The 24,199-nt window shown below is 38.8% G+C and overlaps 1 protein-coding gene across 1 annotated transcript in view; it reads right to left on the bottom strand.

The window, feature by feature from the left end:
- SPICE1 (spindle and centriole associated protein 1) overlaps positions 1–24,199 on the bottom strand; it is a 65,037-nt gene that overhangs the window by 29,732 nt on the left and 11,106 nt on the right. Inside the window, exons 3-7 of the mRNA XM_004577897.3 lie at positions 21,197–21,244; positions 13,444–13,587; positions 8,347–8,443; positions 7,448–7,554; positions 6,503–6,612 (exon numbers count right to left, since the gene is read on the bottom strand). Of these exons, the coding sequence (XP_004577954.2) occupies positions 6,503–6,612; positions 7,448–7,554; positions 8,347–8,443; positions 13,444–13,587; positions 21,197–21,244 (506 nt within the window). The remainder of the gene's footprint in view (positions 1–6,502; positions 6,613–7,447; positions 7,555–8,346; positions 8,444–13,443; positions 13,588–21,196; positions 21,245–24,199) is intronic.

Here is a 24,199-nt window from a genome sequence, read left to right on the forward strand (position 1 = left end):
ACAACAGAAGCATTTTCCAAGATTAAAAAAAGGAAAGCATACCTGCTATTTTCTCTATGATTTATTCTACTATTACTGGAAAGGCAGATTTACATAGAAAGAAGAAGAGACAGAGAGACTGTCTTGTATCTACTGGTTCACAATGGCCAGAACTGAGCTCATCCAAAGCTGAGAGGCAGGAGCTTCTTCCCAGCCTCCTACATGTGTGCAGGCTCCCAAGGACTTGAAGCATCCATTGCTGCTTTCCCAGGCCATAAGCAGAGAGCTGGATCAGAAGCGGAGCAGCTAGGAAATGAACTGGAGCTTATATAGGATGCTAGTTCCACAGGACAGAGGACTAGCCTGCAGCACCACTACGCCAACCCCTATTTTCTCTATTTTTAATACTGTTTTATAGCCTATAAAACAATACAAAAGAAACCAGTTAGAGACATGTGATGTAGGAAGAAATAAAACTATGTTCATTTGCATATGACATAATAGCAGACAGAGAAAAAAATTAATGTTAAGACTAACCCACTGGGCCTGGCACAGTGGCCTAGCAGCTAAAGTCCTCATCTTGAATGCTCCAGGATCCCAGATGGGCACCGGTTCTAATCCTGGCAGCTCCACTTTCCATCCAGCTCCCTGCTTGTGGCCTGGGAAAGCATTTGAGGACAGCCCAAAGCCCTGGATCCTGCACCCATTTGGGAGACCCGGAAGAGCTCCTGGCTCCTGGCTTTGGATCAGTGCAGTACCGGCCATTGTGGTCACTTGGGGAGTGAACCATCGGACAGAAGATCTTCCTCTGTCTCTCCTCCTCTATGTATATCTGACTTTGCAATAAAAATAAAATAAATCTTAAAAAAAAATAACTAACCCACTGGGCCTGGCACATTGGCTCAACTGGCTATCTCATGGACATTGCTCTACTTCCTATCCAGCTCCCTGCTTATGGTCTGGAAAAGCAGAGGAGGATGGCCCAAAACTTGGGACCTCTGCATCCACGTGGGGGACCCAGAAGAAGCTCCTGGCTCCTGGCTTTGGATTGGCTCAGCTCCAGCCCTGGAGGCAATTTGGGGAGTGAAGCAGCAGATGGAAGATCTTTCTCTCTGTATCTCCTTCTCTATGTAAATCCACTTTTCCAATTAAAATAAACTTGAAAAACAAAATACTACCCCAACCAAGACTCAATAAAATAGCAGAATAGCAAGAAAGAGCAATAGCAATAACAATAGTTATAAGAAATAATGGAAGGGCCCAGCGGCGTGGCCTAGCAGCTAAGGTCCTTGCCTTGAACGCCCTGAGATCCCATATGGGTGCTGGTTCTAATCCCAGCAGCTCCACTTCCCATCCGGCTCCCTGCTTGTGGCCTGGGAAAGCAGTAGAGGACGGCCCAAAACTTTGGGACCCTGTACCCACGTGGGAGACCTGGTTCCTGGCTTCGGATCAGCATAGCACCAGCCGTTATGCTCACTTGGGGAATGAATCATCGGAGGGAAGATCTTCCTCTGTCTCTCCTCCTCTCTGTATATCTGACTTTGTAATAAAAATAAATAAATCTTTATATAAAAAAAAAGAAATAATGGAAAACTTCTCAATTAAAATATGAAACACTGAACAAACTAAGTAAGAAATAAACACCATTAATGATAAAAATGTTTAAATCCTCATCAAAGGGCTCAGCAGCGTGGCTTAGTGGCTAAGGTCCTCGCCTTGATCCCATATGGCCGCTGGTTCTAAACCGGGCAGCTCCACTTCCTTTCTGTCTCTCCTCCTCTCAGTATATCTGACTTTGTAATAAAAATAAAAAATAAATCTTAAAAAAAAAAATCCTCATCAAAAACAAAACAGTACATTTTTAACAAATGGAAAAATACACTGTTCTTAGACAGTAAAATTCAACATTGTGAGGAGGTCAGTTCTCACCAGTTCATCTAACGACATGTTCCATCAAAAACAAAAAAGTAAGTTTTTTTAGTAAGCTAAACAAATTAATTCTAAAGTTCCTGCAGAAAAAATAAATATGTAAGAGATCACTAAGAAAATGAATAAAAAGTTATGAGGGAGTCTGTTAAAACACTCTAAATCCTCTCTAATTGACACAGTGTAGTATTGGCGCAACAGCATCAAGACAAAGCCAATAAACTAGAAATGCATACAGAAATTTAGTATGCAGCAATGTTTGCATCTCAAGTCAGCAGGGCAAGGATGCTGTTGTTAATAAATGGCATTGAGAAAATTTATAACAACACCTGAGTACTAAAAACCTGAGTTTTGAGAAAGAATTTCAGGGTATGATTCAAGGTCTACACTCAAAAGGAAAATGATAAATTCAAATCATATTCTTCTTGATTAAATAATAGTCCATTCATCAAAAATTCAAAAATAAATAAATAAATAAATACTGGGGAAAAACATTACACATTATACATATTATAATACAAAACACATTATACATCAGCCAGGGCTGTGCCATGTTAAAGCCAGGGGACTGGAACTCCATTCAGGTACCCCATGTGGGTGGCAGTGCCCCAAATATTGGGCATCACTTGCTGCTTTCCCAGGACCCACTAGCAGGGAGCTGCATGAGACACAGAGTAGCAAGGACTCAAATCAGTACTCTGATATGGGTTGCTAGCATAGCCAGCAGCAGCTTAGTTGCTGTATTATAACATCAGATCACATAAAAATACTTACATCAAAAGAGGCTAATACCCTTAAATATAGATCATACATATATTAAGAAAAAAATCAAAGTGTTGCAAGAAAAGTGGCCAAAGACTGAAGAAGCATTCATTGTTACTTTTCCTAATATTCCAGCAGCCCAGGCAGCAGAATATGGTGACAGTAAAATTGGACCCCCTAAAATATTCTGGCATGTCCATAACTTGAGTCTTAACATGACCTCAAGTTCCAAGCGAGTCCCCTGCAAGGGTGAGAGTGTATATCTCATTCTGGAATGGGCTCTTAACTTTTCTTTGTCCAGCAGAGCCTCTGAAAGTCACATCCTGTTTGACACAAGCCTCCCAGAGAACAGAGATGACAGAGACACAGGAACATAATTAACAGTCTTATTGCTTCTCCTAGTGGAGCCTCCTCCTTATCCTCAGATTAGCACTCAGCTACAAAGCTTCCCCTGACAGCTCAGGCCAAAACACAGGCCTTTCATGCCTCCATCCCTTCCTTTACTTGGTCACTTCAGAGCTTGAGTGTTTCCATGCATCCAATGAAGACAAGAAGAATTCCTGACAATTCCTCCTTCGGCATATTGCACCAGTGTTAGCTTAGTTCACTGGACAAACTTTTGTGCCCAATGTTAATTTAGACTTTTGGTTTTTTTTTTTTTAATTTAGTCATTTTTATTGGAAAGGTAGATACACAGAGAGAAGGAGAGACAGACAGGAAGATCTTCCAACCAACGGTTCACTCCCCAAGGGGCCGCAATGGCTAGAACTGGGCCCATCAGAAGCCAGGAGCCAGTTCCTCCTCCAGGTCTTCCACGCAGATGCAGGGTCCCAAGGCTTTGGGCTGTCCTTGACTGCTTTCCCAGGCCACAAGCAGGAAGCTGGAAGGGAAGTGGAACAGCCGGGATTAGAGCAGGTATCCTTATGGGATCCCGGCACATGTAAGGTGAAGGTGAGTACTTTAGTCACTAGGTGACTGTGCTGGGCCCAATTTAGTTTATTGCATAGTTTTTCATGCTAGTGTGAGCTTAAGAACCCTTGACATCGGCCCCTCTTTTCCTTATAGTGATATGGAACAGTCCACTAGCTGGTAAACAAAGACTCTTGAACTTTTTAAGAGTGCCTCCTGACTCATTTTTGGGACAGAATCTGTCAACTCACAACAAATATATAAAAAGATGTTCAATATAATTTGGGGAAAAATCAAAAGTAAAACTACTTTGAGATATTATTTCTCACCTATAAAATCATTAGCAAAAATTGTAAAGCCTGATGCCCAGACATTAGCCAGTGAGAATACAAAACATAACACTTTCATGCAGCAGAATTTAGTTACTTACTTCCTAACATAAAAACTTTTCCGGGCCTGGCGTGGCCTACCAGCTAACGTCCTCGCCTTGAACACCCTGGGATCCCATATGGGCGCCGGTTCTGATCCCAGCAGCTCCACTTCCCATCCAGCTCCCTGTTTGTGGCCTGGGAAAGCAGTAGAGGACAGCCCAAAGCCTTGGGACCCTGCACCCGCGTGGGAGACCCGGAAGAGGTTCCTGGTTCCCGGCTTCGGATCGGCGCAGCACCGGCCGTTGTGCTCACTTGGGGAATGAATCATCAGACAGAAGATCTTCCTCTCTCTTCTCTTCTCTGTATATCTGACTTTGTAATAAAATAAATAAATCTAAAAAAAAAAAACTTTTCGACTTGAAATCTACCCTAAATATCGATTGCTCATAACACAAAAATACATGCGTGTACAGTTTTCACTGTTGCAATTTTATAACTGAACAAATAAATCATGATACATTCACAAATTAACACTGATGCACATGTCTCATTTTGCTTACAAATGAAGGAAAATAAACTTTTAGAAGCTGTGGTATGATTTCCAGGATACACTTTTAAGTGATAAAAGAAATACAGATTGTATCTCTTATATTAAAAGAAAATAAAATATAAAGGTACCTGCTTGCATATATGAAAAGAAATATAGGAAGGATAAAGCAAAAACTAATTAAATTAGTTACCTATGAAGATAATATTGAAAAGGAACTGGTTAGAAGAAGATAGGAATCAGTGGACGACCTCATCAAGCGAAACTGGCAGCGATTCATAACTGGAGAACTATTAAAACCACTTGAGCAAATATCTCAGAGCATGCCCCACATCCGGGACTTGGGGTGGGCGGGAAACCGGGTGAGGCTTCTCCCTCAATATTCCCCTTCACCTCGGATACATGAAGGAAACAATATGGACATAACAGTATTACCCACTTCCCTATACCCCCCCGAACCTTTTTTTCCCCTTTTTTTTCTTTCTTTTTTTTTTAACCATAATTAACTATGTAACCATTGTCAACAACAATACAATAAAATAAATTTTTTTAAAAAAAGAAGAAGATAGGAAACAGGTGACACTATTCTGAAAACAAACTGCAAAATTTTGTCAAAAGAGTGGAAAGAAAAAAACTTAAAATTGGTTACAAACAGGAACAAAGTAATCGAATTATATTTTAAATGAACAGAATAACCTTTAAAAACTGCAAACAATTTCTGCAGCAGTATGGGAGTAGCAATTCCAAAATTACTTTCAATGAGTAAATGCGTGGTGTAATGTTTAGACATGCTTCTCAGAATTAAAGAGAAGGGACACAATGTGCACCTAGAGAAGGCTAAGCAAATCCCAGCAGTGCTGAACTGGCTTCAATAGTATCAGTGTGAACTTAACGATTTACAGCTATAGTAAGAAAACATGCAAAAGCATATAAGTATATGTATATACGTCTACACGAACATGTGTATGCTGAAAAAGCCTAAAAAGCAATGACTTTCAGATACAATAAACACAATTAATACCTAAATCTTGGTTTCAAAACATCCCCTTTGCCATAAAATCAACCAGAGCTTCTTGAATAAATGGTTGATTCCAGAGAGAGAAGGTAGAGCAGAATGTAGAATGGAGAGAAGGATAAAAGGGTAGGTATATCAAACAAACCTTATAAAAAGGACACATCAAAAAGACAGAAGAGTGACTTTAAGGAACTTTCATTGGGCAGAAGAACATTAAGATTAATTAAAATAGGTTATAATCCATTGAGAAAACCCAGCAGACATCCTCACTTTAACCAACCAAAGTTAACAGCATCAATATGGACCAATGACATCATCACTTCTTGATACAATCATCACTGAGTTTCTCTTCCTCAAAATGTACAACTTGAACCTAATAATGAATAAGATAAACTAGAAAGAACTCCAAAATAACTTCCATGAACTTCTCCAAAGCTAAAAAACAAAGTAATGCAACAGATTAACACTAATTCCAAATTTCTAAAAAGACACAGACCTGAAAACTAAAAACAGTAGCTGACTGTGACTGGTTCTTCAATCATATAAAATACCACAAATAACATTACTAAGACAATTGCAGAAACCTCAGTTCATCCTACAGATTAGATGACAGTATTGAGTCAATATTAATTTCCTGACTGTGGTAACTGTACAAAGGAATCTCTTGTTCCTAATAAACACTTCTGTTCTCAAGTTTTGTTCTGAAGTATTTAAGGATAAGGTATACAGCTTACTCCCAATGGTTCTTTCAAAATGTGCATGTATGTTTCTGTATAAATACACAGGAAAAAAAAGAAAACAATGAAATAAATGCAGATTGCTGAATTTGAGTGATGAGTATATAGCAGCATTCTATAGTGTTCTTACAACTTTCAAAAAATTATATAAGAATTTGGAATAAATTAATAATAACACGAAGTAGTTAATGAACATTTGAAATGGTCTTGGGAAAAAAAGTCACGAGTTATAAATACTTATGTTATATATACATACCTTTCTGTGTTCGTGTTAGACTGAGAGTTTAAAGAATTATCAAACTCATTCTCGCTTTCTTCTGACTGGCTAATAACAGTTCCTTCTTCATCATCAACTTCATTAAGAGCCTATCTCAGTATAACAATACAAATAACAACACAAGTTAATTTTATTTACACTCGTCCTTTACTTTTGTCATAAAAGAGGTCTCTCTCTCTTCCTAAGACTAATCTTTCCACATGTGTTCTAGGACCCCAAACCCTCTCACATCCTTCTACTCAATCAATGGTCCCTTCTGCATCTCCAATCTCTCACTGCACTGGCTTCAGCCCAAGAACAATGGAATGGGAGCCAGCGCTTCCATCTTACCATGACCCTAAACCCACTTTGAGCAATTAATCTATCTTTTCTTCCAACACCAAACTGCTTAAGCTGTTCCCCACTTCTGAGCATCCATGCCATGCAACATTGCTCCTGCCTGACCATTCTACTCAGATTACTCTCTCTACAAGTTCAGTATCAACATTTACATTCCTAATTCAAATGCACTACTTCTCTTCCCCTTATTTCCTTTACTTTGATGCATCAGACCTTATTGATGAGACATTTCTTTTAAAATCTTGATAAATTCCTCCTTTAATTTTCATGACATCTTATTTTCTCGAATTTTCTTCAATTCTTCTGGCTGTTTATTTCCAATCTCCTCTATGAGTTCTTCTTTTTCTACCCTTCCCTTAATTTGCTAGGACTCAACAGCGTCCCTTTGCACTTTCTCCTTCATCCGTCTTCTAACTGATTTTATTTACTTCCAAGCAAACATTACTCAGAAATGCAATATGTTTGAATAGGGGAAAATCTAGCAACCAACTAGCATTTCTTGATAATCAAGCTTTAAAATGCTTACCACATCAACCTACATTTCATTTCAGCATGAGAATTACAGCTCTGAGGTGAACACATTACCTGAGGCTCTATGAGACATTCATCAAGATTGGACTGAGTGATAGGGTCTTGATTTACCACGACTGGACCCTGAGAGGAATCAGGAGCCATTGTTACATTAGGAAATCCTGGACAAGGAAAATAAGTCATTATGATCTTGTTTTTATTAAATATCCTTTACAAGCTCTACACTGCCACAAGTTTACATCACCATTTTGGATTCTTAAGTTATAATAATGAAAATAGCAGCTCACCTATATAGTGCTTACTATAAGCTAGTATTCTTTCAAAAGCTCTTACATATTAATTCATTTTACCCTCATAAACTGTGAGTTTTAAGGTCAGTAAACTGAAATGTAGAGATATTACACACAAGCCCAGAGTCACACTAATAAATGGCTGACCCAAGATTCAAATCCCATTTTAAAATCAAATACTTCTGGAGATTAAGATATATAATGTACTATATGAAAAATTACATGAAAAAATTAATAACCTCCTGTGTTTGACCGGAGTTAAAGTCTGGTTATTAAAACCAGACTTTAGTTGCTTTGTGTTTCAAATTAAACATACACACACACACACACATAAACATAAATACTGGATGTGGTAATTTAATCTTAACTGTAAATTAAATCACATTCTAAAATTACAAAATCCTGTACCTTATACTGTAAAATATTTTAGTGGATAATAACAATTTACCCTTTCTAACCTGAATAATTTGTAATACTTAATTACTTTCTAGAAAAAAAACTATCTGTAATGACTATGATCCCATCAACTCTTGTGTATTTTCTTTCCTGAAATATTTGTAATATAAATGATACCTGAGAAAAGACTTTGAATTCTTCAAAAAAGTTAGCTGTGGGCTATAGCTAATAAGTCAAATAAGCTACAGTTTGAATTGCATACTTCACCTGTGCGCCTTCGAGGAGCAAACAGATCTTTTGCTACAGCCATCAAATTATCAGATTTCTCCAATACATCCTGCATCTGGTATTGATCAGAAAGAATCTAGACACGTATTAATGACAAATATTATTCAGAAAGAAAATGCATTTCCTTTTCAAATCACAAAGAAAAATAACATGAAGGCACAGAACACAAAAACCACAGGCCACCACCTTCCTAAAATCTTTCACTGGCAACATTCTTACATACCACTAGAGGGCAGTATTACAATTAGTGGCTTTCAAGTGCCACCTAGAGCATTAAATTGGGACACAGTATATGAACACAAACAAAATTACATATGTATCTATGCAGGTATGCATGTAAAACAAAAGTTTATATATATGTATTTTTTAGCTTCATTTCATTTATGAGAGGAAGAAAGGAGAGAGGGAAGGAATGAGATACTACACTTACAAAACTGTACCTCAAAAACTATAAAAAATATTTTAAGTAAGTAAATACATTAATTTAAAAAATTTTAATTCAAAAAATTTTCTTTCATTTATTTGAAAAAAAGAGTCACAGAGAGAGAGGAAAAGAAAGGGAACAGAGGGAGAGCAAGTGAGGGAGAGTGTATGCTTCTATCTGCTGACTCACTCCCCAAATGGCCACAAGAGCCAGAAGCGAGCCAGGATCCAGGAGCTTGTGGCAGGTCTCTCCAGGGGGTGCAGGGGCCTAAGGGCTTGGGCCATCTTCTGCTGCTTTCATAGGTGCATTAGCAGGCAGCGGGATGTGAGCCAGGATGATTAGAACCAGCACCCATAAAGGATGCGGCTTTACCCACTATGCCACAACAAAGGCTTTTTAATTTATATTTTATTTTTAAGATGATGGCTGTAATCCATACTAATGATGATCTACAGTTAAAATCACAAATGCAAGAGATGAATCTTAAAGCAACAAGCTCAGAGCTTTTAATCACGAATTTCATAATCTATTCAACTTAAAAAACATAATCTAAGATTGAGCTGAATAATCAAACAAAACATACAATGCCTCTGCACTATACTTTTTTAAGTCTAGAGAAGTGGATACTAAAAAATCCCATCTCTGTTTTACCTTTGGTTACGAATATTTAACCCAGCAACTTTTGAAGGAACCAGAAAGCCTGTAAGTTAGCATCAGCAAGTCAACCATCAACCACCAGCAGATGGCATTATAAGATGAAAGGCATCTCAAAATTGGAACTTGCCCAGTTTCCAACACTGACTCAAATTAGTAAAACATCTGGTAACAAATATTCTTACCAGAATTTCTCTATACCATGGAAACAAGTGTCTCATATGATCTCAGTTATTATTTTAGGATACAGAAACAGAATCAACAAGAGTCATATTCTTACTTAATTCATCTCTCCCCCTACCATCATCAAACAGGTTGCCTGGCTCAGTTAATGAGAATAAAATCTGGAATTAGTTCCTTCTACAAAGAACTGAAGTTTTGGAACGGTATAACAACGATATGTTTGGATCATAAAGACTGGGGTTCTAGACCAAGTCAAAGGATATTAGGCAAAATCCAATCTCACTAAACTTAGTTTCCTTATGTTTAAATAGAGTTAAAATCACCTCTTCAAACCCAAAAACAAACTGTAAGGCTATGGACACAACAAAAATCTGTAAACTGCTTTAGAGATGTTTAAGACTGTTTCTATAATTTATATTATCCATGAACCAAACTTTATCCATGTTTAGCTCTGTTGCAAGTAAATGAAGTTAACAGGAGGAAATGTGAATGGATCAATATAATCTATTACTGCACTAGAAAGAGCACACAAAGCTTATTTCCTCAGAGCAATTTTAAGAGTTGACCCTTCTTTTTTTGGGGGGGGGGGAGGCTGGTGCAGTCACATGACAGGCTAATCTTCTACCTGTAAGTACCGTTATCCCATCTGAGTTCTGGGTTGTGTCCTGGCTGCTCCACTTTCAATCCAGCATCCTGCTTATGGCTTGGAAAGGCACTGGAAAAGGACTCAAGTCCTTGGGTCCCTATACGCCTGTGGAAGACTCAGAAGAATTTCCTGGCTCCTGGCTTTGGATCCACTCAGCTCTGGCCATTATGGCCTTGGGAAGTGAACCAGCAGATATAAGACCTCTCTCCCTCTGTCTCGCCTTCTCTATATAAATCTGCCTTTCAAAAAATACATATCTTTTGAAGAGTTTATTCATTTTTTAAAGGCACCAATCTTCTATCAAAAGACATGGAAGGGGGCTCAGCACAGTAGCCTAGTGGCTAGAGTCCTCGCCTTCCACGCACTGGGATCCTATTTGGGTGCCAGTTCTAATCCTAGCAGCCCTGCTTTCCATCCAGCTTGCTGCTTGTAGCCTGGGAAGGTGGCTGAGGAAGGCACAAGGCTGTGGGACCCTGCACCCACTTGGGAAACCCGGAGGCAGCTCCGAGCTCTGGCTTTGAATTGCAGCTCCAGCTGTTGCGGCCACTTGGGCAATGAATCATCAGATGGAAGATCTTCCTCTCTGTATTTCCTTCTATCTGTATATCTGACTTTCCAGTGAAAATAAAATAAATCTTAAAAAAAAAAAATGACATGGAAGGACCAGTGTAGTAACATGGTGAGTTAAGCTCCTACCTCCAAATACCAGTAACCCCACTGTGGAGTGCTCTTCAAGGCTCTGCTACTGTGCCTTCAATCCAGTTCCATGCTAATGTACCTCAATTTTAGTATATGTGCTGCCAAAACGAACATGCTATTGTACCTCACAAGGCCGCAGATGGCCCAGTGATCGCATCCCATCTACCCATGCAGGAGACCCGGATGGAGTTCCTGGCTCCTAGGTTTGGTCTGGGCCAGACCCGGCTATTGCAGCCATTTGCTGAGTGAGTGAACCAACAAATGCAAGATCTCTATCTCCCTCCTCAACCACTCCCCACTCCGATCACTCTGCCTTTCAAATAAATAACTCTTTGGGGGGAAACAGATTGTGAAAGAATAATCTTACTGAGATTTGACATTGATTACAACAGGATTTCAAGCCTTTGCCCTGTTACCTTCTGCTAGTCATTGCCCAAGTTCTTTTGGAAGAAACGGCTTGCTTGCCCAAAGATTCTTTTGCCCTTTATAGATTTATCTATCACTACTTTAACAAACATTCTCTTAAAAGGGACAGTGGTTTCTGCAGGCCAAACTACATATGCTACTTGTCCTAGTTTGTAGAACATAAGCTTAATTCTCAGTGCTGATGCACCTTTTAGATATTCAAAGACACACTTAGGGTCTCTGCAAAGATGGCACCAGAAATTCTTCACCTAACCCTTTCATTCCATGACAACAGAAACCACATGGAATTAGGAAATTAACTAACTTGGAAACTGTCACACTTCGGAATTTATTTAGACTTTAGAAAAAACCCTCTCTTAGTTGGATTTAGATCCTCTTTTGATTGATTCTCATGGCAAGGGTATATTACACAGAAAATCACATAAAAGTGCTGGCCAGAGGGCTTTTCTCTTAACTTATGAAAATCTAAGAGCCCAGCTCTAGTGCGAAGGAGTCCCAGTAACTTTAACACATGATTAAACCTTCTCTGCATGGTCCCATCACACCCCTTGAATAGAAACATCACAAATGTAGCAACACTGAAGTAAAGAACAGACATATCCTTTGACTCAGCAATTCTTTTGAGAACTTACCCTGTGGAGTGGGCATTTAGCCTGGTATTTGGTATGCCATGTCTCCCATCAGAAGATGTGGGTTCTAGCCTTGGCTCCAGCTCCTGACTAGGCAGACCCTGGGAGGCTGTGACGATGGCTCGAGTGACTGGGCTATCACCCATATGGTAGCCCTAGATAAAGTTCCTGGCTGCCTGCCTCAGCCCCAGCCCATCCACACACCTTGCAGGTATTTGGAGTGCAAATCAATAAATACGGGCTCTACCCATCTCTTGCTTTCCCTCTCTCTCTCACAGTCTGTAAAATGTAAACAAAAATTTTTAAATGTGTAATTGCCTTAAACTGTATTCTACAAATGTACATGCACCCCAAAACAAAGCAAAACAAGGATATTGGTTATATCACTTACAGTGACAAGTTAAACAAAAAATCTGTGTGTGGCAGACACTACTACTTATCCAACAGTATTCTTCCTTTTCATTTCCCTGTAACAGCAGAACTCCCAAGTTTCAGCCAAGCACATAGCGAGATCGCCTAATCATCTCTGCAGGTGGAAATAGCTTTCCAGTCAACAAGGAAGTTATATTCCCAACTTCTAGATAACATGAGGAGTGTGTACTGTGGCCTGCTGGCAGGCAGACAACGGAAAAAGTTAAAACACTCCACTCAGAGACATGTAATGAAGGACTGCACAACCAACCCCCCCATAAGCTACTACTTAAATTTTCTACTGTTCCGGGAGAGAAATGAATTCTATTTTGCCTGAATTACTGTACTTTGAGGTCTTTTCTTTCCCCAGATGCTTAAATCATACTCTGGTACACTACCTTAGTATCCACCAATAAAGCACTAGATAATACATTGGACTACAGAGTAAACACAACTCTTTATACCAATTTTAGCTCACCTAGAAAAGGGTTATTTTGGTGCAGTTTCCACTTACTTCCCACAGGGCTGTCCCTACATACATGGTTACTTGTCCAAACACTTTTTGCCTGGCAAGTAGTTTATTATTTACATAAAAAGGCACAACTGATAATGATTGTGTGCAAAGCAATTTAACACCACTGTTGTTGAACTGAGAAAAATATAGCAGTTTTAAACATGTATAAGGTACTAATGATGTGCCAGTAACTGTGCCAATCACTTTATATAGCATCACACTATGTAAATATTTTATCATTAAGCTTACATAGCAATATAACCAGGCAAGTGGGTTTTCCCATTATAAAGATGAATAATTCAGGCCAAGATGCTAAATGTGCTTAAGCTCACAGGGCTAGGAAGCTGTGAAGCATGAATCCACACCACAAAACTAGATTCTGTCACTCTGCTGCTCTGCCTGACGTCCACAGGCAGATCATCATGTAAGGGTGCAATCATTACTACAGTTTCTCTCCTATGAGTCAAATTCAGGTAAATGCTGTCATTACCTCCTTCATGATGGATAACTTTCTTTTCTCAAGATTTGAAGTTTCTGTTTTCTGCTTTCTCCATTTTCTCTTCAGAGCTTTTTCTTGGAGTTCCCAGTGTGCCAATGCTCTATTCTTTGATTTATGTATTTCATGACGGCGTTCCTATGTAGAACGGAAAAAATACAAGAGAACGTTTCAAGAACAAAGCTGTCAATTTTTTTTTTTAAGATTTATTATTTTTGTTGGAAAGTCAGAAACACAAAGGGGAGGAGAGACAGAGAGGAAGATCTTCCTTTCGTTGATTTACTCCCCAAGCAGATGCCACAGCAGGAGATGCAGGAGCTGAGTCAATTCGAAGCCAGAAGCCTGGAGCCTCTTCCAGCTCTCCCACACAGGTGCAGGGTCCTGAGGCTTTGGGCCATTCTCGACTGCTTTCCCAGGCAACAAGCAGGGAGCTGGGTGGGAAGCGGGGCACATATGGGATCACAGTGCATGTAAGGTGAAGACTTTAACTGTTAGGCTTCTACACCAGGCCCAAAGCTGTCTTTTTTTTTTTTTTGGCATTTTATTATTATCATCTTGTGATACAATTCCATAGGCTCCTGGCATTTCCCTTATCCCCGCCCCAATTCCCTCCCCCCCCCACCTAGTTCCTCTATATCATTACTAAAATATAGTTCTTCATACACAGTCATATTCCATAATTGTGGGCATGGACAATGACAGAGAGTCCAGCATCCTATTGTCAAGATATAGTGAACAGTTTCATTGTAAGTCCTTCTTTGCCTGGAAGTAGCAATGCATACTACATTGTGTCCTCACATCTGGATGTTAGTCTCCATTTCACAGCTACTGTACATCCCCTCAAATGAAAAGTCATGATACAAAATCAACAATAGAAAGAAAAATAGGAATTTACAATGCCATGAAGTTAAATGACAGGTTACTAGATATGACAGTCTCCATTACACAGCTACTATACATCCCCTTAAATGAAAAATCACAAAACAAAATCAACATCAGGGAGAAAAAAGAAATTAACAACACCATGAAGTTAAATAACATGCTACTGAATGTCTAACGTGTAGCTGAAGAAATGAAAATCAAGAACCTTCTTGAGGAAAATGATGCTACTGTATGATCTAGGAGTCACTGAAGAATTTAATCAGAAGAAAGTGTTTTGAAGAGATGAAACTAACCAAAAACAACAAAACCCATGCGATACAGTTTCCTCTGATTTGTGTTGGTGAAGTGTGTCTCTTCTAGACAATAAATAGATGGGTTTTGTTTTTTAATCCAGTCTACTAATCTATGACGTTTGATTGAGCTTAAGCCGTCTACATTTAGGGTTAATATGTATGGATGGTACTTTGGTCCTGTCATTTTAGGAAGGGTTGTTCATTGGTTTAGTCTTCTGTTGTCATTTTACTGGGATGTTCTTCTCATTTGCCTTTGGTTTTGGTAGGTGCTATTCCTCTTTTCTGTGAAGAGAACATCTTGAAGTGTCATTTGTAGGGCAGGTTTGGAAGAGGCAAATTCTTTTAACTTTTCTTTACTGTGGAAAAATTGTATTTCATTTTCAAAAACAAAAGAAAGCTTTCCTGGATATGTTATCCTAAGCCGACAATTTTTTGCTTTTAGAATCTAGAATAGGTCACTCCATTCTCTTCTTGCCTGTAGAGTTTCCAGTGAGAGATCTCCTGGAGCTTAATTGGCATTCCTTTATATGTCAATTGATTTTTTCATGTGCACATTTAAGGATCTTTTCCTTATGTTCAATTGAAGAGAACTTGAAGATCATGTGTCTTGGTGAAGACTGCTTTTGATCAAGCCTGTTGGGAGTTCTGTGCCCCTCCTGGATCTTGTTTCCCAATTCTTTCTCCAGATTAGGGAAATTTTCCTTTATTATTTCATTAAATACATCTGCAAACTCAGCTTCTCTTTCTGCACCTTCTGGGACTCCCATAACTCTTATATTTGGCCTCTTAATAGTGTCTTTCAATTCTTGAATACTTTTTTTGGCCTGATCCAGCTCTGCTTCCAGTTTTTTGTTTGCTTCCCCCTGATGACAGGAAATATCTTCCAATTCTGAGACTCTTTCTTCTGCTTGCTTCATTCTATTTTGGAGACTCTCCATTGTAATTTTAATTTGCTCTACTGTGTTCTTAATTTCTGATATATCAGCCTTGATTTGCTTTATTGCTTCCTTAAATTTTCTGAACTCTTGTATGTGCTTCTCATTGTTGATCAGAAGCTTTAAAATAAGTTTTCTGAATTCTGTGTGCCCCATTTTCTCGATGTCTTCCTCAGTTAACTCTGAGGTTGGCATAGGGTTTTGCTCTTTTGCAGGGGAGTTTTCAGTAATATTCATGTGCTTTTGTCTCTTCTTTTGTTCTTGGCCATTGCACTTCTGGTGAGCAGAGTCTTCTCCTTGGGGCAGGTTTCTAAGCTGTATCACCCACAGGTCTACAACGCGATTTTACTTATTGCGGTTGGTACACAACTCTTTGCTTGCAGCCACTTGTGCCACAACCTCCAGCGAGTTCCAGGTCTGGGTTCTTATGTTAGATTTCCACCATGGTCTCCATAGCCCCGGCTCCTGGCTCACCAGTCTGCACCTCCTGTGATACCATGCTGAGGCTGCACCGTTGTCTCTGCAACCTTTCTCCCACTTTCGGTTGGAGCAGGTACCAGGATTAGTGAGACACCAGGCATCCTATGTAGTTAGGTTGTTGGTGGCACTGATCTTTTCAGAACCTGTTGAACGTTAGGTCTGGGTGCCACACGGACCTATTTTGACCCGTACGATGCCAAAGTCGGCATTTTCCTGTGGGACCAGTGCTATCCACGGACCTCTGTGAGTTCTGGTGAGCTCAGCACATGTGCAGTTCACTGTTGTCCCTGCAGTCCTAAAGCTATTGCCACAGTGTACAAAATGGCACCAGATGTACCACCACTACAGTTCTTGATCTGCTGGCAGTCAGGTCTTAGGGCTACCCAGACCTGTCTTGGGTGGAACCTGTAGAATGCCACGTTGCTGTAGTTCACTGAGTCAGAAATTAGTTCACTGCCAGCTCAGTGTATGCTCAGTCCTTTCCCTTGCCTTTGCCGCCTTACGCAAAATGGCTCCCAATTTGGCTCTAGGGGGCTGACCTGGCTGTGACATCCACCCTGTTCTCGCACTGTCCATTTGGGATCTGCTGCTCTGTCTCTGCTCCTGGTCAAATCAAACGGACCAGCAGGATGGACAGTTCTTTGTCTGGGCTCACCTCCCAAGCTCTCAGTGAAAGTCCCTTCCCACCTGGTTGCTGGTGGAGTTCCAGCTTTTGGTGGAGTTCAGATTGCTGTTAGCTGAATGCCGCTGGAGTATCAGTCACTGCAACACCACACCATTGTTTCTGCTGCTTTCCTGTGTCTTTCAGTCTCCAGGTACCCTTCTGCTGTTGTTCTGTCCTTTCCTATTTCCTGGAATATGTCCTCTCTGCTTCATCCTGATTAAATGTTTTCCCATCCGTTTAAACGTGTCCTTACCCTATTCCGCCATCTTGATTCTCCCAAAGCTGTCTATTTTGATAGCGGGTTACCCAAGTCTAGTTCATCATTTTTAATTTTTTCTGATCTAGACAACCTACATTTATACAGACTCACAGTCAAAATATTTATAGTCGGGCCTGGCATGGAGGCCGAGTGTAGCGGCTAAAGTCCTCTCCTTGAACGCACCAGGATCCCATATGGGTGCCAGTTCCAATCCCAGCAGCTCCACTTCCCATCCAGCTCCCTGCTTGTGGCCTAGGAAAGCAGTTAAGCATGCCCAAAGTCTTGCGACCCTGCGCCCACGTGAGAGACTGAAAAGAAGCTCATGGCTCCTGGTTTCAGGTTGGCACTGCTCCGGCCGTTGTGGTCAATTGGGGAATGAATCATCGGATGGAAGATCTTCCTCTGTCTCTTCTCCTTTCTATATATATCTGACTGCCATAAAAAAAAAAAAAAATACAGCTTTAAAAAATGTTTATAGTCCTTGAAATTTTCAAAAATGATACATATCTATACTAGTACATATCTATACTAGTAAACACAGCGATAAGATACAGTGAAAGTAATATTAATTTTAGCTTTCTTTGTATAAGACCTTCCAAATACACGAGTATTTTTCAAACCAAAAGTTGAGATTCAATTAATTGGTAATAAAATTGGTCAGCATTGCGGCATGGCAGGTAAAGCTACTGACTGACATATTGCAGTCCCAAATGGAAATTAGTTCAAGTCTCAGCTGCTCCATTTCTGATTCAGCCCCCTGCAATGGCCTGGGAAAGCAGGAAAAGCTGGCCCAGGGGCTTGGGCTTCTCTCACGCACTTGGGAAATTCCAGAAGGTCATGCTTTGGGACTTGTCAGGCCTCGACTGTTGTGAACATCTGGGGAGTGAACCAAGGGATGAACGGAAGATCGATTTCTCTCTCTCTTTCTCTCCGCCCCCAGCCCCATCTCTCTCTTTCAAACAAATAAATAAATAAATCTTGAAAAAAGTCAAAACCAACATTTTAATGAGTAACCTTTTGCAAAGACAATCCCATTCTGTGATGACATCACCACATGTCCTGTTTTTATTGTCCAGCAGAGGTTTCCTGTGGAAGTAGGTCACTGAAGATGCAGAAATCCAGAGACTTAGAGACCTTACAGTGTAAGATACAAGTTGCAGGTCTTACCAGTCAGGTGGGGGGAATTCACTGAGGTGGGTAAAAAAGAAAAGCAGCTATTTGGCTTTCTAAGCACTGTACTATTCAGAACTGTGAACAGAAACAAAGCCCATACAGAAGCTGGTAAACTGGCAGATCTTTCAACATGTAAATTAGAAATAAGTCTTAAAGACTAACAAATCAAATATAACGTAGGAATTCTGACTCAAAGAAAAAAAAATGAAAATGATATCTTATAAAAATGATTGGAAAAATCTGAATACAGACTGTTACCAAGCAATTACTTTTTACTTCTGTTAGATGGGATAGGAGCACTGCAGTGTTGTTTTTTGAAAGAAATCTATACACGGCACAAAATGATGTACTCTCTCGGGCTTGCTTTAAAATGTTTCAATGAGGGGACGAGGAAAGGTGCATAATAAGTAAAACAGCAACGACCTAATTTTCAAAACATGACATGGGAGTTCTAGACATTTCTGTGTTTACTTTCGTTTGAGTTTGAAATTTTTAATAAAATACTTAAGTCAGTTGGGAATCATTATCCTCAATAAATATTTTAAGAGCACCTACTATGATTAAGAGTCATAGCTCTATTACAACATGTAAGACACATATTTTTTTTATCTCTTAAAAAGCCTTATTAGCCATCTGTCCAGTAACAATGGCCATGCCCACATAAACACAAATGACATATTCTATTGATATATTCAACGTCTTATTTAGGTTTGAGTGTAACAACTGTTAAGCAGAAGTTAATTGTTGGAAAGTTTCAAAAAGTAAGACTTCTAACCTACTACAAAAACTCTGGTTATCACGACAGCGTGGTACTAAAATAAACACAGAAATACAGATCAATGGGATAGGCTTAACAGTGCAGAATAAGCCTTACGTAGCACCAAGACAAATCAGTAACTGTTTAACAAATGGTGCTTGGGCAGTTGTCTATTTGCAAAATAATGAAGTTGGATCTCTACCTCACATCATATAAAAATTACCTCAAAATCAATTATAAACCTACATATGAGTTAAAACTATAAAACTCTTAGAACAAAAGACAGCAGTAAGTCTTTGTGAACCTAAGATTAGGTAATGATTTCTTAAATATGACAATAAAAGCACAAGTGACAAAAAGAATGTTGGACTTCACCAACATTTGAAACTCTGATGATTACAGAAACACCATCAAGAAAGCGAAGACAACTTATACAAACTATTTGTAAATCACCCATCTGAAATGGCATGTGTATCAAAAACACAAAATTAATTTTCATAACTCAAAATTATACAAGAGCATAAATAACACAAATTCAAAATGACTAAAGAATCAGTATAGACCTTACTACATAGAAGAGACTACAAATGGAAAATAAGCTCATGCTAAAGATGTCCAACATCACTTCTCATTAAGGGAATTCAGATCAAAAGAGTGAGATGGCACTTGATGCTCTTGCTAGAACTCCACCAGAAAAGACTTAACAACAATGTGCTGAATTGGAAGCATCACACATGCTGGTGGAATGGAAATGGAGCTGCCACTCTGGCAAAAGGTTTGGCAGGTGTTCAAAAAGTTAATTATAGAAGCATCATATGATCCAGAAATTCTACTCCTACAGACACACACAAAAGAACTGACACCATATGTTCAGACAAAAATTTGCACATGAATGTTCACAACAGCATTATTCCTAACAGTCAAAAGGTGGAAAAACAAATGTGCACCAACTGATGAACGGACAAATACAGTATATCATACAATGGTATATCTAGCAATAACAAAAAACTGAGTACCTCTCCACACTAAAAAAAATGAGCCTTGATGATATTATGCTACAAGATGCTAGAAGACAAAAGGTCAACATATTCCATTATTTAAAAAAAATACAGAATAGGGAAAACCATGGAGATATAAAAATTACTGCCACAAACTGGGGGGCAGGTTGGGCAAAGGGAATGACTATTAACGGGTACAGGATTTGTCCTGGATAAGCAAATCCATGGAAACCTCAGATAGATTAATCACTGCAACAAACTGGTAAAAGTTGGGCATAAAGAGTGGCTGTTAATGGGTATAGGGTTTCTTTTTGGTGAGACAAAAACATCCTAAAACTAGTTACAGTGATTGCACAAACCTGTAAATACACACCCCCACACATAAAACCACTAAACTTAATCCTTATAACAGAGTGAATTTTATGACATGTGAATTGTTTATCAACACATTCTGTTTTGTTAAAACTTAAGGTGGAGGGGCACGCATTCTGTCTAGTGGCTAAGGCACAGGTTACGATGCATGCATCCCATATTGGAGTGACAGGGTTCAACGACTGTTCTGCTCTTCAGTCCAGCTTCCTGCCAGTACAGACTCTGGGAAGTGGTGGTGGCCCAAGCCACTAGGTTTCTGCCACCCATGTTGGAAACCTGGATAGGGGACATGGTTCCAAGATTCAGTAGCAACCAAGGGCCACTTCAGGCATTTGGAGAGTGCACCAGATCATGGAAGTACACATTCCCTTTTTGCCTCTCAAAACAAAACAAACCAATAAACAAAAGCCCCTTAAAGCAGAAGCTTCAAAAGAGAAAAAAGAGGGGGCGGGGGACTTAAACCAGGACAAAGAAGAAAAAATTTTAAATTTGGACAGGGAAGCTATTCCAAATAAGAAAAGTATTATGAATTAGGGGTCAAAAGTAGAAATATACAAAAAAATAGAAATATACACTGTACAAAGAGATAAACTGTTAAAAAGTTCCAAGTCCTGAACTAGATCAGTAAGTTTATATAGGGAAGCATTAGCAAACGTTGCTTATTTATAAAAAAGACAAGACCAATATATATTTATGGATATTAGACTATACAGATTTGAACTGTAAATGTAACCTCTCTAATTAAATCCTGATACACATGAATGTAAGGGAAAATCAGAAAATTCAGAAGATGGGCTTTTTAATTTAAAACACACACAGGCAAGATTAATCAGAACACCTTCTAAGAAGTTACTATAGTTTCTATACTGAAGTCCAGAAATAAATGACAAATAAAATACTGAATACGTGAGTTTACATTGGATATTAAACTCACCAGATCTTCAGGCGTTGCCCGATGAACTGTTAGATCGTTCACAGTACTCTGCAAAAGAAAGAAAAAGACCTTCTTAAAATTTTTTGTAAATTATCAGTATTTACTGGGTTGTAATGACTGACAATGGACTCAAAATCCTAGGATAAAAATGTTTTCTTTCCAGGAACTAGTTCGCTTAATATAATTATTAACAGACTATTTTTAGGTCTTACAGAAAGCAACAGACTAGCTTTAGGAGGCTTAAATAAATTAAGCATTCAATTCAGCAACTATTAAGCAATGAATAAAATAAAGTAGTAAACATTCAAAATAAGCTCAACAAAAGTTGCAGGCTTCAAACTTTACTCTTCGGAAAATTGGGTTCCCTGAGGCAAATCCCAAGATTTCTAGCAGGAAGTGTGATCATTATAAAGAAGTTCAATTTGTGTCTGCAAATATGTTAAGCATATAGTCTATCAAAATATAAGATAGAGTTTTACAGCACTCCATAACTTCCTAAGATGCAAAAAGCAACTATTTAAGTGAAAAGACACTAAAACAACAAGGCTATCAAGTTGCACCTGTCCAGGAGGTACTTTGTAAACAGCACCCCTGGGCATTATATGACGCAGAGTTTGCCTAGCTTTAGGCTGCAATCATGCAACCTGACTCCTCCCAAAATGACTTCATCTTTGCTGTATCAAGGGAAGCATAAAGGGCATCAAAATCGGAAAGCAGAAATTAAACTCACTGTTTGCAGATGACATGATTAAAAAACCCCAAAGGCCCTACGAAAAAACCTGTTAAAACTAATAAACTCAGCAAAGTTGTAGGATATAAATCAATGTATATAAACCAGTAGTGTTGTTATGCCCCAACAGTGATTCATCCAAAAATAAAATCAGGAAAGCCATCATAAATCCCACATTAAAGATTACATACAAAAAAATGCCTAAAAACAAATTTTATTAAAATGGTAAAAGTTCTACAATGAGGACCATAAATTACTTGTTAAAGAAATTGATGTTAGATTAAAGAAATGGAAAGATATGTTCACGATCACAGGAATCAGTATTGTTAAATGTGTATATTGTCCAAGATTATTTAGATTTAAAGCAAGTCCTACCAAAATCCCAATATTATTGTTCACACAACTAGAACAAAAAAAAGAAAAAAATTATTAAAATTTGGATGGAACCAGAAAAGACTCTCCAAACAGCTCACAGCAAAAGAACACAACAGGAGACATTACATCACCTGATTTTAAAATTCATAATATATAAAAATATATGTAATATATTTTAAAAATATATTTAAATACTGCAAAATACACAACAAAATTTGTTACAAATCTACAGTAACTGAAACAGCATGGTATTGGCATAAAAAGAGATCCATAGACCACTGAAACAGAATAGACATCCTAGAAATACACTCACACAATCACAAACCCCTGCTACTTGACAAAGGTTTAAGGACACATATCTGGGGCCCGGCGGCATGGCCTAGCAGCTAAAGTCCTCGCCTTGAATGCCCCGGGATCCCAGATGGGCGCCGGTTCTAATCTCGGCAGCTCCACTTCCCATCCAGCTCCCTGCTTGTGGCCTGGGAAAGCAGTAGAGGATGGCCCAATGCCCAATGCAATGGGACACTGCACTCGCGTGGGAGACCTGGAAGAGGTTCCTGGTTCCCAGCTTCGGATCAGCGCGCAGCACCGGCCGTTGCGGCTCACTTGGGGAGTGAATCATCGGACGGAAGATCTTCCTCTCTGTCTCTCCTCCTCTCTGTATATCTGGCTGTAATAAAAATGAATAAATCTTTAAAAAAAAAAAAAAGGACACATATTTGAAAAAAGAAGTTTTTTTAATACATGGTATTGGGAAAATCAGATACCCACATGCAGAAAGATGAAACTAGACTCCTATCTCTCATCATACACAAAAACCAACTCAAAATGGAATAAAGACCTAAATATAAAACCTGAAATTATAAAGACAGCAGAAGAAACTACAGAGAAAACAATTCAGGACATTGAAATGAGAAGGATTTTTCTAGATCAGATCCGAAAGCATGAAAAATAAAAGTAAAATATACAAATGGGATCTCATCAAAGTAATGAGTTTTTACAGCAAATGAACAGAGTGAAAGCATGGGTAAAATCACTTCAAGTGATACATCTGATAAAGAGGTTAATATCCAGAATATCTAAGGAATGCCAAGACAATTAAAAAAAATCTAATTTAAAAATCGGCAGTAGACCTAGAGAGACATTTCTCAAAGGAAGACATACAATATGGCAAACAAATATATGAAAAAAAGCTCATCACTAACCATCAGGGAAATACAAAATTAAACTACAATGAGATATCACCTCACAAAACTGGATACTATTATTATTTTTTGTAAAATTGGCTATTATTAAAACACAAGAGATGACAAGTGTTAGTTAAGATGTGGACTAAATGGAACCCAGGCACACTGTCAGTAGGTAGGTAAATTTGCACAATTCTTACAGAAAACAGTATGAAGGTCCCTCAGAAAACCAAAAATAGACCATGTGATCCAACAACTGAATCTGTCAGAGATGGCTGTATGTCATTGTTTATTAACAGCTCTATTCACAATAGCCAAGAATTGCAGAAACAATAAGTGTCCAACAACCAATGCACATAAAACATGTGGTGCATATACACAACAGAATATTTCTCAGCCATAAGAAGGAATAAAATCTTGCAATTTTCAACAAGATGGATGGAACTGAAGTTACTGTGCTACATGAAATAAGCCAAGCACAGAAAATCACACGATCTCATACATAGAATCTAAAAGTAAGTAATTGTATGGAAGTTAAAAATAAAATGAAGTTTACTACAGGTTGAGGAGGAAGAAGAGAAGAAATGGCTAAAGGTTGAAGGAAGGTACTAGGTAGGAGTAAGAAGTTCTGCGGTTCTATGTTTAGTAGCATGACTATAGATGTTAGTGAACTGCACATATTTTTTTTAAAAAACAATCCTAAAAGTTAGG

The sequence above is a fragment of the Ochotona princeps genome, chromosome 3 (assembly GCF_030435755.1).
Source record: "Ochotona princeps isolate mOchPri1 chromosome 3, mOchPri1.hap1, whole genome shotgun sequence".
Taxonomy (NCBI): domain Eukaryota; kingdom Metazoa; phylum Chordata; class Mammalia; order Lagomorpha; family Ochotonidae; genus Ochotona; species Ochotona princeps.